Source organism: Lissotriton helveticus, chromosome 5_1 (assembly GCF_964261635.1).
Source record: "Lissotriton helveticus chromosome 5_1, aLisHel1.1, whole genome shotgun sequence".
In the NCBI taxonomy this organism is placed as follows: domain Eukaryota; kingdom Metazoa; phylum Chordata; class Amphibia; order Caudata; family Salamandridae; genus Lissotriton; species Lissotriton helveticus.
Window position 1 is genome coordinate 271034404 of NC_136065.1, and position 21009 is coordinate 271055412.

The 21009-nt window shown below is 48.1% G+C and overlaps 1 protein-coding gene across 2 annotated transcripts in view; it reads left to right on the forward strand.

Moving 5' to 3' along the window:
• The window catches only part of CDK5RAP2 (CDK5 regulatory subunit associated protein 2), an 841564-nt gene that overhangs the window by 616467 nt on the left and 204088 nt on the right, over positions 1 to 21009 (forward strand). For both annotated transcript variants that reach the window (XM_078642183.1, XM_078642184.1), the window contains one exon: positions 17977 to 18098. In XM_078642183.1, coding sequence (XP_078498309.1) covers positions 17977 to 18098 — 122 coding nt within the window. The remainder of the gene's footprint in view (positions 1 to 17976; positions 18099 to 21009) is intronic.

The following is a 21009-nucleotide window of genomic DNA, read 5'->3' on the forward strand; positions in this document are numbered from 1 at the left end:
ACCTTGTCAGACTCCCCGGGTACGAGGGTGTCTCCCGTGGATGACATCAGCACGTTCCAGGATGTTCTCCTGAGGGGTGCAGCAAAATTGGGAATCACGGTGACGGCTCCAACACCTACGACGTCCGTGATTTTTGAGACACTTCACAAGAAGCATTTGTCTCGCCCTCTACTACCGCTCGTGCCAGGATTGGTAGAGCCAGCGGAGGAGCTGTTCCTTACGCCTGCAACGACGAAAGCCGCTCCGACCCGTCTTCTTAAGAAGTACAGGGCTCCGGATTCCGACCCGGCTTTTCTGAGGATTGACCCTGTTCCGGACTCCGTTATAGTGACGGCGGCCAGGAAACAACACTCTACCTCTCCGTCTTCTACCGTGCCTCCGGATAAGGAGAGCCGATGGATCGATTCAAATGGCAGGAAAGCCTGTGGGACGGCTTCTACGTCCATGAAGGCAGCTAGCGATACGGCTCTACTAGGGCGTTATGATCGTGCCCTGTGGGAATCCCTCCAGCAGTTCGCGGGACTCCTGCCGCGTGATAGGAGGGAGGATTTCCTGGAAATCCAGAAGGAGGGGATGCTGTTCTCGAACCAGGTCATCAGCGCGGCCGCTGATGGCTCTCTTTTGGCGGCCCATGGGTATTGTCATGGGATCAACCAGCGACGCCATGCCTGGCTCAGGCTCACATCACTCAAGCCGGAGGCCCAGCAGCGAGTGGCTAATCTGCCCTTCTCGGGGGAGACCCTGTTCGGGAAACATGCCGTTGATGAGATGGCCCGCATGAAGGCGGAGGCCGAGACTCTGACGGCTGTGGGCTTGGAGAAGCCCAAAGAAAAGAAAGCCTATAGCCCGTTCCAGCGACGGTTTGGGGCGCAGGGCAGAGGGCGAGGACAGGCTTCAGGACAGCAGCAGCAGCAACAACAGCAGCAGCAAATACCGAGACTTCGCCTCCAGGTACTACCAGCCGGGGACGCTGGGGAATGCGTTATGGATCAACTGGTCGAACAGCTTTCTGTACGCTTTTCCACCCATTCCCCTGATTCCGACGGTGCTCATCAAGCTGTCCCAGTCCAGGGCGCGGATGATCCTGATTGCCCCGGAATAGCCCAGACAGTGGTGGTTCACGGACCTGCTTCACCGGTCTCTCCTTCCTCACATACGGCTGCTAGGCAGGCCGGACCTTCTCACGGATTGGTGTCACTACATCGCGGTTTTTTACAACGCATTCCGTTACATCGGAATTTTTACAACGCAGGATCCATTACATCGGATGCCATTACAACGCATGGCATTACATAGCAGATGCTATTACAACGCATGGCATTACATCGTAAGTATAGGTAAGTATAAAAAATGTAATTAAGTTAATTTAATTAATTTAATTTAATTAATTGAATTAAAATACATTTTAAAATAGTAATTAATTTTATTTAATATATTTAAATCTATTTATTTAAATTAATTTTAATAAAAATTGTAATTAATTTTATTTAATTAATATAATGAAATTAATTTAATTTAAATATTTTTTTAATTGTAATTAAATTAAATTAATTAAAATAATTTATTTAATTTAATTATTTTAATTAAGAAATGTAATTAATATAATATAATTAATTTAATTTAACCTAAAAACACCCCTGTACCCCAAAACCCAAACCCTACCCTGAAACCTAAAAACACCCCTGTACCCTGCCCTGAAACCTAAAAACACCCCTGTACCCCAAAACCCAAACCCTACCCTGAAACCTAAAAACACCCCTGTACCCCAAACCCTACCCTGAAACCTAAAAACACCCCTGTACCCCAAAACCCAAACCCTACCCTGAAACCTAAAAACACCCCTGTACCCCAAAACCCAAACCCTGCCCTGAAACCTAAACACACCCCTGTACCCCAAAACCCAAACCCTGCCCTGAAACCTAAACACACCCCTGTACCCCAAAACCCAAACCCTGCCCTGAAACCTAAAAACACCCCTGTACCCCAAAACCCAAACCCTACCCTGAAACCTAAAAACACCCCTGTACACCTGTACTTATTTTAAAAATTACTTTAATTAATATAATAAATAATAAATTAATAATATTAAAAAACATAAATAAATATATTTAATTATAATTAATATTAATAAAATTAAAAAAAATTAAATACTTACCTATACTTACGATGTAATGTCATGCGTTGTAATAGCATCTGCTATGTAATGCCATGCGTTGTAATGGCATCCGATGTAATGGATCCTGCGTTGTAATAGTTCCGTTGTAAAAGACTCCCGTTGTAAAAGTTGCGATGTAACGGTGCATCACCCTTCTCACGAAGTTCGGGGGGCAGATGTTGCACCCCAACCTCTCGTCTTTGAGTTTGGCGGCATGGCTCCTGAGATAGTGCAATATGGCCATCTGAATCTACCAGAAGATTGCATGGACATACTGAAGGAGGCTAAGCGACCTTCCACTAGGACTTCTTATGCTTACAAGTGGAGTGGTTTTGCATCTGGTGCAAGTCCAAGAACTATGACCCGACGACATGTAAGGAAAATGTCATCCTTCCATATCTTCTTCATCTGGCGCAGTCTGGCCTTAATGTCCATTCCATTAAGGTTCATCTGGCTGTATTGACTGCCTACAGGAAATGCCCTTCACAGACTTCCTTCTTTCAGAACCCTGTGATCAAACATTTTTTGGAAGGCTTGAAGAAAGTGTTCCCTCCTGTCCGGCTTCCTTCGCCTTCATGGGAATTGAATGTGGTGCTGTCCAGATTGATGAAGGAGCCTTTTGAACCTATTCATAAGGCTTCGTTGCAGCACCTGTCCTGGAAGGCGGCGTTCCTCGTGGCCATTACATCGGCCCGCAGGCTCATGCTGCTAAGGTTGTTATGCGTACTCACCCTAAATTTCTTCCTAAAGTTATATCTGACTTTCATGTTAACCAGACCATAACTTTACCTACGTTTTTTCAGAATCCTTCCTCTCCAGCGGAAAGGTCCCTGCATTACCTGGATGTCAGGAGGGTGTTGAAATTTTATCTAGATAAAACCAAGGATATTCGTAGGTCAGACCAATTGTTTATCAATTATGGATCAGTCAGGACGGGTCTTGCTACCTCTAAACAGTCCATTTCTAGGTGGATTGTGTCCTGTATACAGTTGTGTTACCAAAAAGCTGGTAAGACCTTAGGGGGTAAACCTAAGGCTCATTCCACCAGGGGCAAAGCTGCCACAACTGCTTTGCTCCGTAATGTTCCAATTGCAGAAATCTGCAAGGCGGCCACTTGGAAGTCGGTCCATACCTTTGCTAAGCATTACTGCCTGGACACTGATGCCAGGGCAGACGCTCAGGTTGGGCAGGCTTTGCTGCGAAATCTGTTCGCACAGTAGTGGTGTTATTCTCTTTTCTCCACCGCCGCTTTGGTGTGGGGATGGGCTTGCCATTCTATTCACTAGATATGACTATACACAGAGATCCCCTACTACAGAAGAAGTAGTTTCTGTCCTGTAACTCCAGTTCTGTAGTAGGGGTATCTCTGTTATAGTCATAAGCGCCCGCCCTCCTCCCCGGTGGAGAGAGCTATTCATGTAAGGAATGCTACAGGTCTGGCGTGTTACGCCTTCAAAAACAACTGAAAGTAAAAGGGACCTGCAGTGCATTCTGGGATACTGTGAAGTTCTGGAAAGTTCTCTTAAAGGCACAGTATCCTGTTTTGAGCCACATAATGGCAGCCTATGGGGCTTGTCTGTCCAGGTCTTCCTCTCTATCATTCCAGAGGGGTTTTGCTGTTAAAGCAAGGGAAATCTGGACAGGCTTTGCTGTTTGTGGATTTTTGGTGGAATTTCTAGTTGAAGTACTGGACAGTGTAGCCTGTGGATATAGGCTGCATTATCTGTCTTTAAATTCTCTCTTAAGTGTCTGTGCAGTTCTGCATTTTTCGACACCGTAAGAGATTATTTTTGATTGCTCCGGGGTCCACGCACATGGGCGGGACTATTCACTAGATTATGACTATAACAGAGATACCCCTACTACAGAACTGGAGTTACAGGACAGAAACTACTCCTTCCTGGCCTGCTGCCACAGCCGGCTCCTTCAACTCTGGACTGGAACGGTTCCGAGGATCCCCTTGCCCGGCAGTGTGACTCCAAGGAGGATTGGGTAGACGACCTTCAAGATGTGGGAGAGCTTGATGTGCCTTCTGACCCGTGGTTTGCCTCTCCCCCACATACGATGGAGGAGGGCTCTTCCTACACCATGGTGCTGCGTCGTGCTGCGGAGGCTCTCCATCTCGACCTCCCTACGGTGGCCCTTAAGACCAATCTCCTTACGTAGGTGCTCCAGACGGGTCTACGTCGTCGGAGCTGCTGCTCCCTTTCAATGAGGCTCTCACCGAGGTCCTCTTGGACACTTGGTTGCGTCCGGCCTCGCTGGCGCCAGTGGATAGGAACGTCACTAGGCGTCATTGCCAGGCACCTGGTGATCCTGCCTTCTTGACCACTCACCCCACGCCTGAGAGCCTGGTCATTCAGGCCTCAACGTCACAGAGTGCCTTTCCTGCTGCCCCGCCGGATAAGGATTCTAAGAGTTTAGAACAATTTGGCAAGAGGTTATTCTCCTCGCCCAGCTTGGGGTTGCGGTCAGTTAACACTGCCTGCTTATTGGGCCATTACTCCCACGCAGTGTGGGATTGGGTGGCTGAGGTTTTACCTCAGTGTTCTGAGGAGGTCCAGGCTGTCCTTTCCCAAGCGATTGCGGAGGGCAAGGACGCGAAGTTTGCCATCAGGTGTGGTCTGGACACCGCTGATTCCTTGGGCAGGGCAATTTCGACATCTGTGGCATTGCGGCGCCACGCCTGGTTGCGTTCGACTTGGTTCTCACCCGATGTCCAGGGCTCACTCATGGACATGCACTTTGATGGCTTCCGCCTCTTTGGCGATAAGGCCGACAATGCCCTGGAGCGCTTTAAAGACTCTTGGGCCACGGCCAAGTCCTTGGGTCTTTTTACGAAGTCCCCTGCCACTCCTGGATTTTGTTCCTTCCGTGGCCACGGCAGGGGCTCTCAAGCTCACTCTTCTATCAAGCCAGTGCAGAACCAGCCCCAGCGCGGCCGCGGCCGTGGATTCCGCAGGGGCGGGTCAGGGAACCAGCGCGCAGGTCAGCCCACCTCCACCCCCGCTGCTTCCACCTCCATACCTTCCTAATCTGAGCTTCAGGGAGCACCCCACGCCAATGGGTGGCAGGGTTCACCATTACCTCCCCCACTGGCGCATAATTGCTTCCTGCCGGCCCACTGTCGTTGCCTGCGGTTCATGGTAGGCTAGGAGCATTTTCAGTTTGCTGTGCTCCCCTTCGGCCTTACCAGTGCCCCTCGGGTGTTCATGAAGGTGATGGCGGTGGTCGTGGCTCATCTGCACAGGTCAGGGGTGTCAGTCTTCCCCTACCTCTACGACTGGCTGTTGAAGGCGGGCTCGCCCTAGGCAGTCGTCAACCACCTCCAGACTTCGGCAGACCTGCATTTGCTGGGGTTCTGAATCAACATGCCGACTTCGCACCAAAGTCCCTCTCAGAAACTCCCCTTCATCGGAGCGGTTCTGGGCTCGACGCAGTTTCGGGTTTATCCTCCCACACAGCGAGTCTGGGATATTCAGGCTATGATTCCGCTCTTTCAGCCTCTATTCCGGGTTTCAGTCAGGATTACCCTCCGGCTTCTGGGCCTGATGGCCTCCTGCATCCTGCTGGTAACACATGCCAGATGGCATATGCGGGCTCTGCAGTGGGACCGGAAGTTCCAGTGGGTGCAGCATCAGGGCAAACTGTCCGATCACGTCCAGATCTCGGAGGGCGCTGCACGACGGTTACAGTGGTGGCTCACGAATCGCGATTGGGTCAGTGACAGATCCCTCTCCCTTCCCCAACCGGAGCACACAGTGGTGACGGATGCATTCCTCCTGGAATGGGGAGGCCACTTGGGAGAGGCGGAGATCAGGGGCCTCTGGTCTCCGGCGGAGTCCCGGCTCCATATCAACCTTCTGGAGCTGCGGGCGATCCGACATGCACTGAAGGCATTCCTTCCCTCTATCCAGGTAAGTGTAGTACAGGTGTTCACGGACACCACCACCGCCATGTGGTATTGCAACAAGCAAGGCGGTGTGGGGTCCTGGACATTATGTCAGGAGGCTCTGCTTCTCTGGACATGGCTGGAACATCAAGGCATTATGTTGGTGGTTCAACACCTGGCAGGTTCCCTGAACGCCAGGGCGGACGAACTCAGCCACCGGCGCATGATGGATTACGAGTGGCGTCTGAACTCAGATGTGGTGCACGGTCTCTTTCTGCAGAGGGGAGAGCCTTGGTTAGATCTATTCTCCACCGAAGAGAACGCGCAATGTCATCAGTTCTGCGCGTTAGAGTTTCCAAGGCGGCACTCGCTCGGAGACGCTTTTTTGTCGCAAGTGGAGCTGCGGTCTGTTTTACGCCTTTCCGCCTATACCACTTCTGCCCAGAGTGCTGAAGAAGATCAGGCGCGACCGGGCCCAAGTCATTCTTGTGGCTCCGGACTGGACTCGAAGAGTATGGTATCCCGAGCTACTCAGTATGAGCATCGATCCCCTGATCCGTCTGCCTCTTCGGGAGGATCTTCTGTCACAGCAGCAGGGGACGGTCCTCCACCCGAAACTGTCCAGTCTCCACCTCCATGCGTGGAGATTGAGCGGCGACAGTTCACACCTTTTGATCTTCCTCCTGAAGTCTGTGATGTCATTCTGGCAGCCAGGCGTTCCTCCACCAAGATGGTGTACGCCTGCAGGTGGAACAAGTTTGTGGCATGGTGCACAGCAAAGGCTGTGGAACCCCTTTCTGCCCCTCTTTCTGAAGTACTTCTGTTTCTTCGCTCTTCGGCCCAGCAGGGCTCTGCTTTGGGCACTATCAAAGGTGGTCATACTGCCATCTCTGCATTTCTGCAGCTTCCAGATCAGCCTTCTCTTCCCCGGTTGTTACCCATTTCCTAAAAGGCATTACTCATACGTTCCCACCTGTGCCCTTCATAATGCCTAAGTGGGACTTGAATCTTATTTTGACCTTTCTGATGTGCGCTCCTTTTGAGCCCCTTCATAACTGTCCCTTACGTCTTCTCACTCTAAAAGACGGCTTTCCTGGTTGCTATCACCTCTGCCAAAAGAGTGAGTGAGCTCCAGGCCCTTTCTTCCAAACCTCCTTTCCTCTCTGTTCATCCGAATAAGGTGGTTTTGAGGACCCGTCCTTCTTTTCCTGCCAAAGGTTGTCATGCCCTTCCACATCGGGCACACTATCACTTTGCCCACCTTCTTTCCGCCTCCGCATCCTTCAAGGGAAGAGGAGACGCTCCACCATCTGGACCCAAAACGTGCGCTCGCATTCTATCTGCAGCGTACACAGCAGTTCTGGGTGGATGATCAGCTTTTCGTTGGCTATGTGGGTGCTAAAAAAGGTTCGGCTGTGCACAAACGAATCATCTCCCGGTGGGTCGTTTTGTGCATCAAAGCATGTTACTCCTGGGGCCAAGAAGGAGCCTCCTGTGGGACTGCGTGCCCATTCCACCAGGGCTACTGCAGCCACGACCGCCTTGGGACGAGGAGTTCCCTTGCAGGACATTTGTCAGGCAGCTACGTGGGCTTCGCTGCACACGTTTACCAAACACTACTGCCTTGACAGTCCGGTCCGGAGAGACAGCTTCTTTGGCCTTTCCGTGCTCTGGGACTTTTTGGTGTAATCTCGTTCGCAGACCCTCCACCGGGGTTGGTATTGCTGGGGTTTCTGTTCTAAGGTAAAGATTCTATCACTAACATGTCTCTTTCAGATGCACAAGTTACTACTTGTGTAACGATATATCTGTAAGAGACATTAGTTAGTGAGAGACTCCTTACCGCCCCGCCCATCCTTCCCCTTCTGCGAACTGATTACTAGGGTTAACGTCATCACCTTTTAGGGCCCTAGTTTTATGCAGCAATGGTCAGTTTCTTGCATGGTTCTGCGTTTTGTCGCGGAAAGTTGTGTACCGAACTGACGTCAGCGCGCATGGGTGGCGCCTAAGAAGTCTCTGTGACATCATCTCGGCGCATATGACGCCACCTGCTAACGCACAGGGGTACTGCTATACAAAACGTTCCGGATCCAGTCTGACGCCTGGGGGATATTCAAAGGAAAGGAATCTATCACTAACTAATGTCTCTTACAGATATATCGTTACACAAGTAGTAACTTGTGCATTAAGAACATGAATTTTTGGGTCTGCTACAACTAACTCTACTGATTAATCTAAACTCCAGTAAAAGTTGCATTTGTGGAGCATCCCTCCCAAATTACTGGTCACCATACAGCTGCTTCATGCACACAACTGGGTTGAGGTGCTAGCCTCCCTAAAGGGCAGATGCTCTGCTAAAATCAAAATTAATAATGGCCTAAAGCATGAGTGTATACTGGCCGTTGCTTTTTTTGCCGATATGACTGCATCCATTGTTTCTTGGAATTAATTTCCCCCAAAATGTAGATAATGGGCATCTCTTGTTTGCCTATGATTTAACTATGGTTAACTGATACATTTAGGTCTTCTGTGTAGGATAAATGCCATATATTCTCATTGCCTGTTAAATTTATTAACTGCTAATATCACAAAACTCAATTATTGGTGTTTGTTCATCATGTTAGTTTGCGTGTTGTTAGGTTAAAAATAGTCCATAATTTTCATTACGTAGGTATGTTGTTCGCTTGAGCACTTTCCAGGGAACTGCTTTGGCCTCAAATATCAAATGCTTTGAATAGTTCTGCAAGCTTAAATACATAATGAAATGTAATGAATTCAAATAAAGTCAAATTTAATAATATTGACATAGTTTTAATTACATTTAGTATTATTTATGGTGGATTTTAGTGGAAACCTTTTATGTAAAGTCATCTGCGCAAATGTTAAACCTCGGGTACCCTGTGGTTGCCTGCTCCTTTTAGAGTGGCAGCTGGTTTTCTTCACTAGACAGAAAATCTTTAAAATAATTGTGTGCATGCAGATCTGCTCATGATTCAAACAATTTGTCTGGAACTTAATATGAATTTGTTGGATTTTCTTGCTAGAGCCAGGACAGTTCATTTTTTTAATTTTATTATTTTTTCCTGTTACTCAAGGAAGTCACAATCTTGACTTTTAATGTGCTGAATAACTCTCAAAACATCCCTACTCATAGACTGAGGAAGGAAAGTCTCTTAAATGAACACTGTACCTTTCTCCAAACTCCATAAATCTGGCACAAGGCAATCTGTTCTCCAGCACACAACTCTTAATTATACCAGCTGGTTTCTTTAAATAGGCAATATTAGGGTTCATATGATAGTTGTAAATATCTGGCAGAATTTCCTGATAGGAAGATGCCAAACAAGACCCTGGAGCTTTATATATTATAGAGACTACTAGCCGCAGATTCCTTAATGTAGAATTATTCCCAGGCTTGAGACTGGATCTTGAAAACTTTTTTTGCCACAGCATCCCCGCGTGCCGGATGGATGGCACCATGTGACTCCGCCCTGGCATCGTCTGCGTTTGTGACATCAGCGAGGATACAGAAGTCCCACTCCGGTGCGCCTACGTCAGTGTTTTCTCTTTTCCGCGTGCAACGCGGATCCGGAATGTGTCCCGGCCTGTTTTTAAGCCTTCTATTCTTTCACGCTTTGGCGTTCAGTGGACCAGTGTGCGAATGCCTTCTGGCTTCAAAACTTGTACCTCCCGTGCACGTCCCATGTCTAAGACGGACCCTCACCCGATTTGCATGTGGTGCCTGGGTGAGCACCAGGAATCGAAGAGCTGCAATACTTGCCAGCACCTTAAGCCTAAATCACGGCGGGAGTGCCGGATGAAGTTGCTATTGGCGCGCTTGTCCAGGTCGGTGTCATGCCAGCGTCCGTCACCTACCTCGGAAGCAAGGTTTTGTCTGTGACATTGTTTCTCGCCGCGGCCCTTTGGGCTTGGCTCACCGGCTGGTGGGTCCTTCAGTTTGTCTCTGAGGCCCTGTCCTCCTTCCGCGGTGGGCGCAATCTCCCCCCGGGACATGCGCCCCTACCTTTCACCCTCCTATCCGCCATTTCTCGGCGCGGAGGCGACTAGGGCTCAAATGATAGCCTAAGCTGCCGCTCTGCAGGCTTCTTTAGCCCTTCCTCCACCTCCTGAGATGTCCGCAGATCCCTTGCCTCGCGCGGGGACTTCAGCGGAGTCGCCAGCGGCTCCGGCGCCAAAGGTTTTGGCTTCAGGTCGTGGGAGAGTGGTGTTGTCGAGGTGTGGTCATTCGGGGCTCCCCTCTAGCGTCCCTGCCTCAACGCAAATCCCTACAGGGCTCCCTCTGGCGCCTCAGGTGATCGCCGGGACTCCGGGCTTGCCCCCAAGTCTCCCTCGGTCCTCTGAGCAGGTGGCTGCCTCACCAGAGGTCTAGCCGGCGCCGTTCCGGCACCGGGAGCCTTCCTCCCCTGCTCCGGTGGAGTCGCGGATGGAGGCTAGGACCTGGGGCGCCTTCCCGAGCCCTCTTAGTCCTTGACGCGGCAGCTGCCCGGTCTGAGGCCGAGCCGGCGCCTTTTCGGCGCCGCTCCTTCGCCGTTCCGACATCGACCCAGCCCCATTCTCCTGGAGAGCACGTGGTGGCAGGAGGCGACCCGGCGCCACGAATGCCCACTCCAGCGCCGGTCGACATCGATCAGGCACCGATAGCGGACTCCACGGAGCCGCGCTGGCGTTGGGTTCTTGATTGGTCTCTTGAGGTCCCTTCTTCTCCAGAGGTCTGTCATCTGTTAGTGTGTTCCTCCCCGGAGACAGGGCGCTGTGTTGTTGCCTTTTCACCTGCATCTTCCAGGGAAGGCTCTTCGTCGCCCCCCACGGCCTAAATCCTCGAACCCTTCTTTCCGTGGCTCGCAGCTGACTTCTCCACCGGCCTCTCCGTCTTCCCCTGAGGCCCCTCAGGTTCCCCATTCATCTGTGGATCCTCCTCTATTCCAGGGCTGGCCACTCCCCCTGGACTTAGGGATGGGCGGCTCAGTCTGCAACCGTCACCCACGGAGGAATTACTTTCTCCTCCGCTGCGCCCTACTGAGGCCAGTGTTGCCCTTATTCGGGCTACTTCCATGGCTGCTGGTATTCTGAGGATGGGTGACCCTGTCACTCCATTTTCTACAGACACCCTCTTTGAAATTCTACATCAGGGCTCTGGTGGATGGGAGTTGTACCTTCCTTTTGAAGCGTCACTACATAATTCTCATATGGGGGCGCCCTGCCACAGGCGATTCGGTGCCTTAGGCACTACTACATCGCCAGCATCCTGCTCCGCACAACCCGGTCTGTCTGTCTTTCCAACCTTCTACCCAAGGCGCTCTTCTGCAAAATACCTTTCTGTGCTTGCCTATGGTGGTGTTTCCTCCGTCTCGGGAGGCCCGGTGGTTAGATTAATGGGGGCGTAATGTCTTTGCTTCTTCCAGTGCTGCCATGCGGGCGCTTAACACTTTGTGTGTGTTGACCAGGGCTACTTCCAGCCTGTGGGACTTTGTGGAGTCCTTTCTTTCTCATGTCTCTCATGAGGGTGCCCGTGCTGATCTGCGGAGCCATGTGTTGGATGGTAGGGAGTTGGCCTCATTTATTCTTCGTGCGGCTTTGGATGTTGCCGATGCTCTCAGCCGTGCTATGGCCACTTCTGTGTCTCGCCGCCGCCATGCTTTGCTGCGTGATGCTGTTTTCCCTGAAAATATTAGGGAGCGTCTGGTTGACCTCCCTTTTAAAGGGGTCCTCCTGTTTAACACTCATGCGGACTCCGCCATTCAGCGTCTTCTTGTGGGGCTCTGTCCTCCTCCTCCTCCTCTTCCTCCTCCTCAGTAGGTTGGTTTGCTGATCCTCCGGATCTTGGTGGGATGCGTTATCCCACTTGCTCCTGGTATTTGGTTTTTGGAGTGGCTGTTACACTTTCTGTGTGGGTTGCTGTGCCCTTGGTGTCCTTTGGTTGGCCCCTCTCTTTCTTTGGCTACTGGTTCAGCCCCATTTGTTGGTAAGGATGTAACTTTTTGGCTGATTACTAAGCCTTTCATGGTTTCTGCCGCAGGTTTATGATTTGGTCCTCTGTTGCGGGATTGTTTTCCCTGAGAGCGGTTCTCATGCTTTCTTTGGGACGTGTCCTACCCTATGTGGGGTACTTGTAGATATTGCATAGCCCTGTCTTACGCTGGGAGGGTGTGGACTCCCCCTTGCGGGTTCCTCGCCCCTCCTGGTGTTGCTATATTACGCTGGTGCAGTCCTTGATCCTTCCTTGGGCATGGCTTGGCCATCTACGGCATTGTACTGCGGTGTTTTTGCCCTTTGTCTGCCGTATGGTCTGGTCCTCTGTCTGGTGTTTCTGAGGGGATAATTTCCTGTGTTGACGGCCCTGGTCCGTCCTACTTGTTTCTCCTCTTATCTTCTAGCTGATTGCAATTCTTTGTGGTTCGGTTTTGTCCAGAGCGGTCCCCTTTAGGGGTCGTTCGGGATTTTTTCTGGCCTTGCCCTTGTTCTGAGCTTAATGAATGTAGATGAATGTCGCACTCTATGTACACAGGATATACTTGGATACTCTGGTATGTGTGCTGCTCTGTATTAATGCCTGCCAAGCATTGACTTGAAATTTAGGAATAAGGCCTAACCCCACCAGGGCTGTTAGGACTACAGTGCGCACTACTGTGTAAATTTTTAAACATTCAAACAAAACTTTTCAATTTAATCAACTATGTATTTAATACATGTTCATATATTTAGGCCATCACTTAAATTAAATATTCAATACATCAATTCATGTTCAACTTTCAATATTGTTTTTTGTTGAAAAATTCATGAACCACCACCCAATGCATTTCGGGACCAAATTGTCCCTTCGTCAGGGGTTCCGGTTGACAACTGTAAAGAACAAGGAAATAAAATAAAACAATGCCTCACTATATGTTTACAATGGATTCACAGTTTTACAACGTTCTTGCAACAGTGTATATTTTCATACTCCTATTCAAAAGCTTCAAATGAGAAAAACGATTCACGATAAGTAAAAGCATTTAAAACAGGCAAAACAATAATATGTGACAAGTACATAATTATTTGACTAATATCACTGCTAATCTGATGCCAACATAACATACCTCTTCAGGATATGAATGACGCTGTCTGAAAAAAGGAACGTACGAAAAATTAGACAATCTCAATACTTAGTGATTGTGGAAAGAATATACACGTTAACTTAACACGTGGTCACCTTAGTCAAGGAAAAGAACGAACGTCGTGGTTCAACAACCAAATACTTATGGATTGTAGACGACTCTGTTAAGGAACAAGTACCTCTGGTCAAAACCAGTATAATTACGAGGGAGACAAAGCGTATGGCCAAATGCTTTCAAAGCTTACCTCTCTTTAGACGGATGTTTATAACGCGTCTATATGAGGTTTAATATTCATCTGTGCCTGCGAAAAATAACGATGATATCAGTGACTGTCGAAAGAGAAATAACTAACGAATGGCCAAAATAAACGCAAAACCACTTGCGCCCACGCTTACCTGCTCTCAATCCAAACAACTCCGTACTAACCCGCCCGGCTGTGTCAACGATGCACTTCCGTGTCATCGTACTCAGGTTATATACAACGCTTCCGGGTGGTTCCTCGCAATCGAAAACAGACTATATCTGATTGTAAACTCACGCCTCTAACTATTGGCGTATTTATAAAACATAAATCATGTCTCTCTTTTTATTTAACACGTGTATTTAAGACGAAAAAAGCGTTACTAAAAAAAGGAAAATCGAGCGTCATCAAGCGGCACAAAAACAACTTTATGTAACGAACAACATCCGAACTGGACACTGTGATTTCCCCAGTTGCGTAACTAGTAATCTTAGTGACAGCTTTATGAAGGAATACTGTGAATATCACAGTTATTTGAACTAAGTTGTTGCGGAATAACGGAACAGTCTATAAAATCATACTAAACTCAACAATAAATCATAATAAATAGCCTGCCTGCTATTTACACCTTATCATTCATTGTAAAGCATCAAAACAATTGCGCCTGCCTGCTATTTACACCTACTGTATATACAAACATGAAGCTTTCCCAAGTGTGAATAAACACCTGTTTATAGTGCTATGAACAATTGGTGTGATATAGTATATGTCACTTCTAGTGTATTTTAGAAGGATTCGAAGAGGTATGCTGACACTGTCATCTAAGCCAGCTGAGCTGTGTTTATAGAAAACAACTAATTTCAAATTTGTCATTTAACCCTGATGGGGTCAAGGTCTGAAGTTTTTTAATCCAGAAAGCCTCTCTCCGGAGAAGGGTCTGATCATTGTCTCTGCCTTCATGCCTGGGTATTACTTCAATGATCTGACATTTGATTTGCGCCACGGTATGTTTTTTGTCACTCCAATGTACTGCCAATGGTGATGTACTGTTTTGATTGCGTATACGACTTTTATGTTCAGATAGTCTTGTTTTGAATTTCCTTATAGTCTTACCTACATACAAAAGTCCACAAGGACATTTAATGGAGTAGACAATAGACTCAGTGTTGCAATCAGACGTATGGTAGAGTGGAATTGTTTCGCCTGTCCTTGGGTGTGATAATGTGTTCCCCAATATCATATTATTGCAAGTACTTTGTTGACAAAAAAAAAAAAAATCAAGACTAACAGAATGATATTTGTCTCCAAATACTCCTCTGCATCCAGAGATATCAAAAAAATCATCTTACGCAGATGGGAATTATTGGAAGTGGAACCTGACTTTGGAAACCTATTTATAGACAAACCACTATGTGCGTACACAAGAGCTCAAAATTTGGAAGAATTTTTAGCAAAACCTACAAGAACCAAACCAACTGGGGAAATCACAGTGTCCAGTTCGGATGTTGTTCGTTAAATAAAGTTGTTTTTGTGCCGCTTGATGACGCTCGATTTTCCTTTTTTTAGTAACGCTTTTTTCGTCTTAAATACACGTGTTAAATAAAAAGAGAGACATGATTTATGTTTTATAAATACGCCAATAGTTAGAGGCGTGAGTTTACAATCAGATATAGTCTGTTTTCGATTGCGAGGAACCACCCGGAAGCGTTGTATATAACCTGAGTACGATGACACGGAAGTGCATCGTTGACACAGCCGGGCGGGTTAGTACGGAGTTGTTTGGATTGAGAGCAGGGTAAGCGTGGGCGCAAGTGGTTTTGCGTTTATTTTGGCCATTCGTTAGTTATTTCTCTTTCGACAGTCACTGATATCATCGTTATTTTTCGCAGGCACAGATGAATATTAAACCTCATATAGACGCGTTATAAACATCCGTCTAAAGAGAGGTAAGCTTTGAAAGCATTTGGCCATACGCTTTGTCTCCCTCGTAATTATACTGGTTTTGACCAGAGGTACTTGTTCCTTAACAGAGTTGTCTACAATCCATAAGTATTTGGTTGTTGAACCACGACGTTCGTTCTTTTCCTTGACTAAGGTGAGCACGTGTTAAGTTAACGTGTATATTCTTTCCACAATCACTAAGTATTGAGATTGTCTCATTTTTCGTACGTTCCTTTTTTCAGACAGCGTCATTCATATCCTGAAGAGGTATGTTATGTTGGCATCAGATTAGCAGTGATATTAGTCAAATAATTATGTACTTGTCACATATTATTGTTTTGCCTGTTTTAAATGCTTTTACTTATCGTGAATCGGTTTTCTCATTTGAAGCTTTTGAATAGGAGTATGAAAATATACACTGTTGCAAGAACGTTGTAAAACTGTGAATCCATTGTAAACATATAGTGAGGCATTGTTTTATTTTATTTCCTTGTTCTTTACAGTTGTCAACCGGAACCCCTGACGAAGGGACAATTTGGTCCCGAAATGCATTGGGTGGTGGTTCATGAATTTTTCAACAAAAAACAATATTGAAAGTTGAACATAAATTGATGTATTGAATATTTAATTTAAGTGATGGCCTAAATATATGAACATGTATTAAATACATAGTTGATTAAATTGAAAAGTTTTGTTTGAATGTTTAAAAATTTACACAGTAGTGCGCACTGTAGTCCTAACAGTCCTTGTTCTGAGCTTGACATGGTCTGGGGGTTAGTTTCGTGGCGCTTGTCAGCATCTGGCTGCACCCGCCTTCTCTTCTGTTCTGTGGCCGGAGGCCTTGGCATGGGCCCTGGCACTCCTGCTTCTTGTCTTGCGGGAACCTTGTGAGATTGTTCTTCTTTTCCCGCCTGCCCTATTGCTGAGGCGCCGTTCTGTCTTGTCTGTTGACTTCAAGCTGTGATAGGCTCGGCTGCCCTCTTCACTGGGTGTGTTTCTCGTTGGAGGGCTTTGCCCGTGTTTCTGCCTCTTCTCCTTGGAGTCTGTGGGTAGCTCTTCTTCTTCGGTACTCCTCTGCGTTACCTGTACCTCTGGGCTTCCGGTGGAGGTCCCTGGTACATTGACTGGGCTTGGAGTGTACTGGCCTCCTTCGTATTGCCATTGCTTTCTTCTGCTTGGTGAGGGCAGGGCTGCCTCTTTGTCGTTATAACACGTCCCCTGTGGGGCCGGCGTTCTTCCACGATGCTGAGGTTCTTTTCTGTTTGGGTGGGGACTGGGCTCTTTCCCCTATCCCTGTGCCTCATCCCCTGTTTGGGAGGACTGTTTTTCCCCTGTCCCTGTGATTTGTCCCCTGTTGGAGTCTTGTGTTCGCCCGAGCTGGAGAGGTCCTCCCGCAGACTCTCCTCCCCTGGGGTATGGCTAGGGTATCTATTCTACGTTAAGGAATCTGCGGCTAGTAGTCTCTATCAGATGTTCGAGTTACTTAACTTCGGTAACAATGTATCTGGTAGAGACGATTCTAGCCGCAGATTCCTTTACGACCCGCCCTTCCTCCCCGTTCTGCGAGGACCATTGTTTAGTCTTCTGCACTCGCCTGCTTCCGGGTGGCTTTCTTCTTCAAGTGCCTTTTAGTACGCCCTCCCTAGGGGGATGCTAGTCTTGTTGTTGCTCCATTTCTTCCCTTCTGGTGATTGATTGATGGTTTTATGGGTGCTTCTGCGCCCCTGTACCTTAGTCTCCAGTGGGGGGGTATGCTTGTGCTCTTAATCTTATGTTTGTTGATTACACTTATGACTCCTCTGCAGTCCTTGGGGTTGAGGTCTCTTGGTTGGATCTCGACACATGGCTCTTGCAGGGGATGTCTCTCCCTGCTTGTTTATCAGGGGGGTGAATTGTAGTTCCTCTTCCGTTCTGGCCTTGATGCCCTTCTCTGTTCTGGGCTGTGGTTGCAGACTTCTTGTCTGCTGTGGAGTTTTCACATGCTTTCTGCCCTCAGGGAGGCTGGTGTGTGTGTTTGCAGGCTTGCTTGCAGTGGCTGTGCTCTGTTCTTTCCTTCCATGACTTTTGGTGCCATAGTGCCTGGCACTACTCTGGATGGTGCTGTTCCTCACCATTCATTTCTCCCTTTCTGTTTAGCTGATTTTTTTGCACACTGTTCCAGTATTCTCACAGTTTTTTGTTTGTGATGTGATGGCTCCGCGTTGTGGCGCGGAAAAGTTCTCCGAAGAAAACTGACGTAGGCGCGCTGGGGTGGAACCTATGTATCCTCGCTGACGTCACAAACGCGGACGACGTCAGGGCAGAGTCACGTGGTGACCGGCGCACGGGGATGCTGTGGCAAAAAAAGTTTTACGGATACAGTCTCACGCCTGGGGATAATTCTACGTTAAGGAATCTGCGGCTAGAATCGTCTCTACCAGATACATTGTTACCAAAGGTAAATAACTCGTACATCAAGGAGCCATACTGTGAGTTTAGCCATTCTTGTGAGCTTCCATCGTCCTGTGCATATTTAGAATACCATTTAATTTTCAATTGGAAGCTGATTGAGTAGTTCAAGTGCATATAGACTGCTTGAACAACCTCGACAAAACAAGTATACTACTAAAACTAGATTATTTTAATTTTACAGGTTGCAGAGTGAACTCAATATACAACAGACTCGACTTTCCGATGATAGGCAGGTCCTGGAGTCACTACGAACTGAGCTAGAAGTGTATGAAAAAATGAGAGAAGAAAAGAAAATAGAAAATGGTAAGATGTTTATTTGTGTATCTTAAAATGTTGTCTTCGGTATTTGTTGTGTAAGTTTATCATTACAGTATTATCTATTCCTACACACAAATACGTTGTACTGTGCCTATGAAATTAAGTGACATGAGTTGTCACTGACCTGCTCTTTCTCCAGCCTTCCCCCACCCAGCCATTGTCCCAGACTATTTGCAGCTTACTACAATCAACCATGTGATGTAGACAGGTGAGAATAGCATTTTCCCCCCTGCTACCTTAAAAAAGGCAGCAACTTATGATCAGTATAGAGGGAAGGGTATCTTATCCTCTTTTGCTATGATTCAGGCAGCGTTGAATGGCACTGTTGTGCCTAAGGCACCTTCTGCACTCAGTCCATAAAGTGAAATTAATCTTTGTGATATTTATTTGAATAGAGGATTTCTGATAGAAACTTCTAACCCCCGATTCCTCACCTTTTGAATATTCCCCAGGCATCAGAAGGGATCTGGAAACTTTTAAGCAGTACCTCTGTGCACTGGCTGGTGGCACCATGAGGCTCAAAACAGATGCTGTTCTGCTCCGGAAATTATGTGCAGGGCACATATAGGCACTGTTGCAAGCAAATGTCTGAGACAGACCCTCTTTAGGTTTGCCTGTGGTGCCTGGGGTCAAGCCGCAACCTTAAGGCATGCAGGACTGCATGTCAGTGAACCCGAAGGTCAAGTTCACGAGGTGCAGCTGTACATCGCCTCGCATCAGAAGACTCCACATCATGACTGGTGCAAGTCCAAAGTTCAGTCTCTGTCTCGCTCCTGCTTTCAGTCTAGAAGCTCCAGGAGTCGATCCTAAGGTTTATTGTCTTCACACTCCAGATCTTCAGGTAAGTTGTAGAAAAAACATAAAAAATCCGAACGGGACTTGGTCCCTTCCAGCCACTCTTGAACCCTTTAGAAGGGGTGTGGGTGGTCCCATGCCTGTTGATCTCGCTCCTGAAGTTGGTCGACGTTGGAGTCCATCACGCAACTTGTTCCGGCACAACCTGAGTTTCTGGGGACCTTCAGAGACACCGAGTCAGATCCAAGATTTCAGCAAGTCCATAGTCCAACGCTTTCCAATCCCTTCCGACTCCCTCTGGCATGTCCCTTATGGCCATGCCCTTTGACAGGACCTGTCATTCTGGGGAGAAAACTGATTCCACCCTTAAGCACTTTAAGGAGAGCATAGCCACAGGGCACTACTTCATACTGTCTGCTCATCCATGCCAACCGTATCGCCCTTTTCATTCCTTTCACAACTTTAGCAGAGGAAATACGCACAGGCAGCCACTTCAATCCCAGGGGGGCACAAAATGTTTATGGCAGAGGCTGTGGCACCCACCGGCCCTGCAGTTAGGTACATGACACCAGTCAGTTCACTGCAGCCCCAGCTGCCAAATCCCTTTAGCTTTCCCTTAGGGGAGTTAGGGCTCACAGTTGGCAACAGGGTTCAGCGGTTTTTACTGGGCTGGCAGACAATAACATCCGAAAGGAGGGTCCTGCAAATTCTGCAGAAGGAGTTTGCCCTACTCCTCCTGGCTGCACCACCTCACCTTCCGCCATCCATGGACCGATTGACAAGCGTACCATCTGTAAGTCTTACAGCGGGAAGTGCAAGCCCTTTTGGCCAAAGGGGCTACTGAGAGGGTGCTGGCATTGGAAGTGGGTTGTGGTTGCTACTCCTGCTACTCCCTCCTGTCAATCAAAGACGGAGGCCTTCATTCTATTTGAGACCTGCGCCTTCTGAACATCTTCCTCTGCAATGATAAATTCAAGGTGCTCACAATTGCGCAGGTCTGGTCTGCCTTTGACCCTAATGACTGAATGGTAGCATTGGATCTGCAGGATGTCAGTTTCCACATATGCTTCCTGTAGACCCATCGGTGCTACCTGTGGTTTGTGATGGTACCGGAGCATTTTCAGTTCGCTGTGCTTCCCTGACATCTGACCAGTGTCTCTCAGATGTTAATGCAAGTGATGGGGTGGTAGTGCAGACAGCACATCTTGATGACTGGCTGTTGAATGGGGGCTCAGCACAGACAGTCCTCTGCCACCTCCAGGCTACTGCAAACCTCCAGTGATCTTTGGGGTTGACTATCAAAGTGCTGAAGTTACACCTGATTCTTTCCCAGATCCTTCCCTTAATTAGAGCCGTTGTGGGCACGGTTGAGTTTCGGTCCTTTCCCCTGGGAAATTTAAGTCCAGGGCACTCAAGCTATGGTTCCAATCTTTCAGCCTCTGTCCTGAATTACAGTGAGGCAACTCTGCGGCTGCTGGCACTGGTGCCTTCCTGCATTCTGCTAGTCAAGCCCGCTAGGTGACATTTGTGGCTCTGCAGTGGGATCTGAAATATCAGTGAGCCCAATATCAAGGTGACCTCTCCAACCACATCCAGATTTCAGAGGAGACTGCAAAAGACCTGCAGTGGTGGTTGCTGGACCTCGATCAGCTCAGTGGCAGACCCATCTCCCTACCCCACACAGAGCTGACAGTAGTGGCCAATCTCTCCCTGCGGTGTTGGGGTGGCCACCGGCGAGAGGTGGACATCAGAGGTCTCTGGTGTCCCACAGAGTCCCAGCTCTAGAATAACCTCCCCTTGACCATCCTCTTGGCGCTAAAAGCCTTCCTTCCATCCATCATTGGGAAGCTGGTACAGGTGCTTTTGAACAACATTGTCACAATGTGGTATGGCAGCAAGCAGGGTGGTGTGGACTCCTGTGCCAGGAAGCACTACACCTCTGGAAATGGCTGGGCCATCAATGAATTTTCCTTTTGATGATCCAACTGACAGGATCTTTGCATGCTGGTGCGGACGAGCTCAGCCGTCGACGGCTAGTAGTTTACAAGTGACATTTACATCTGGAGGTGGCGTAGGGTCTCCGCCGTGAAATAGGGGAGAA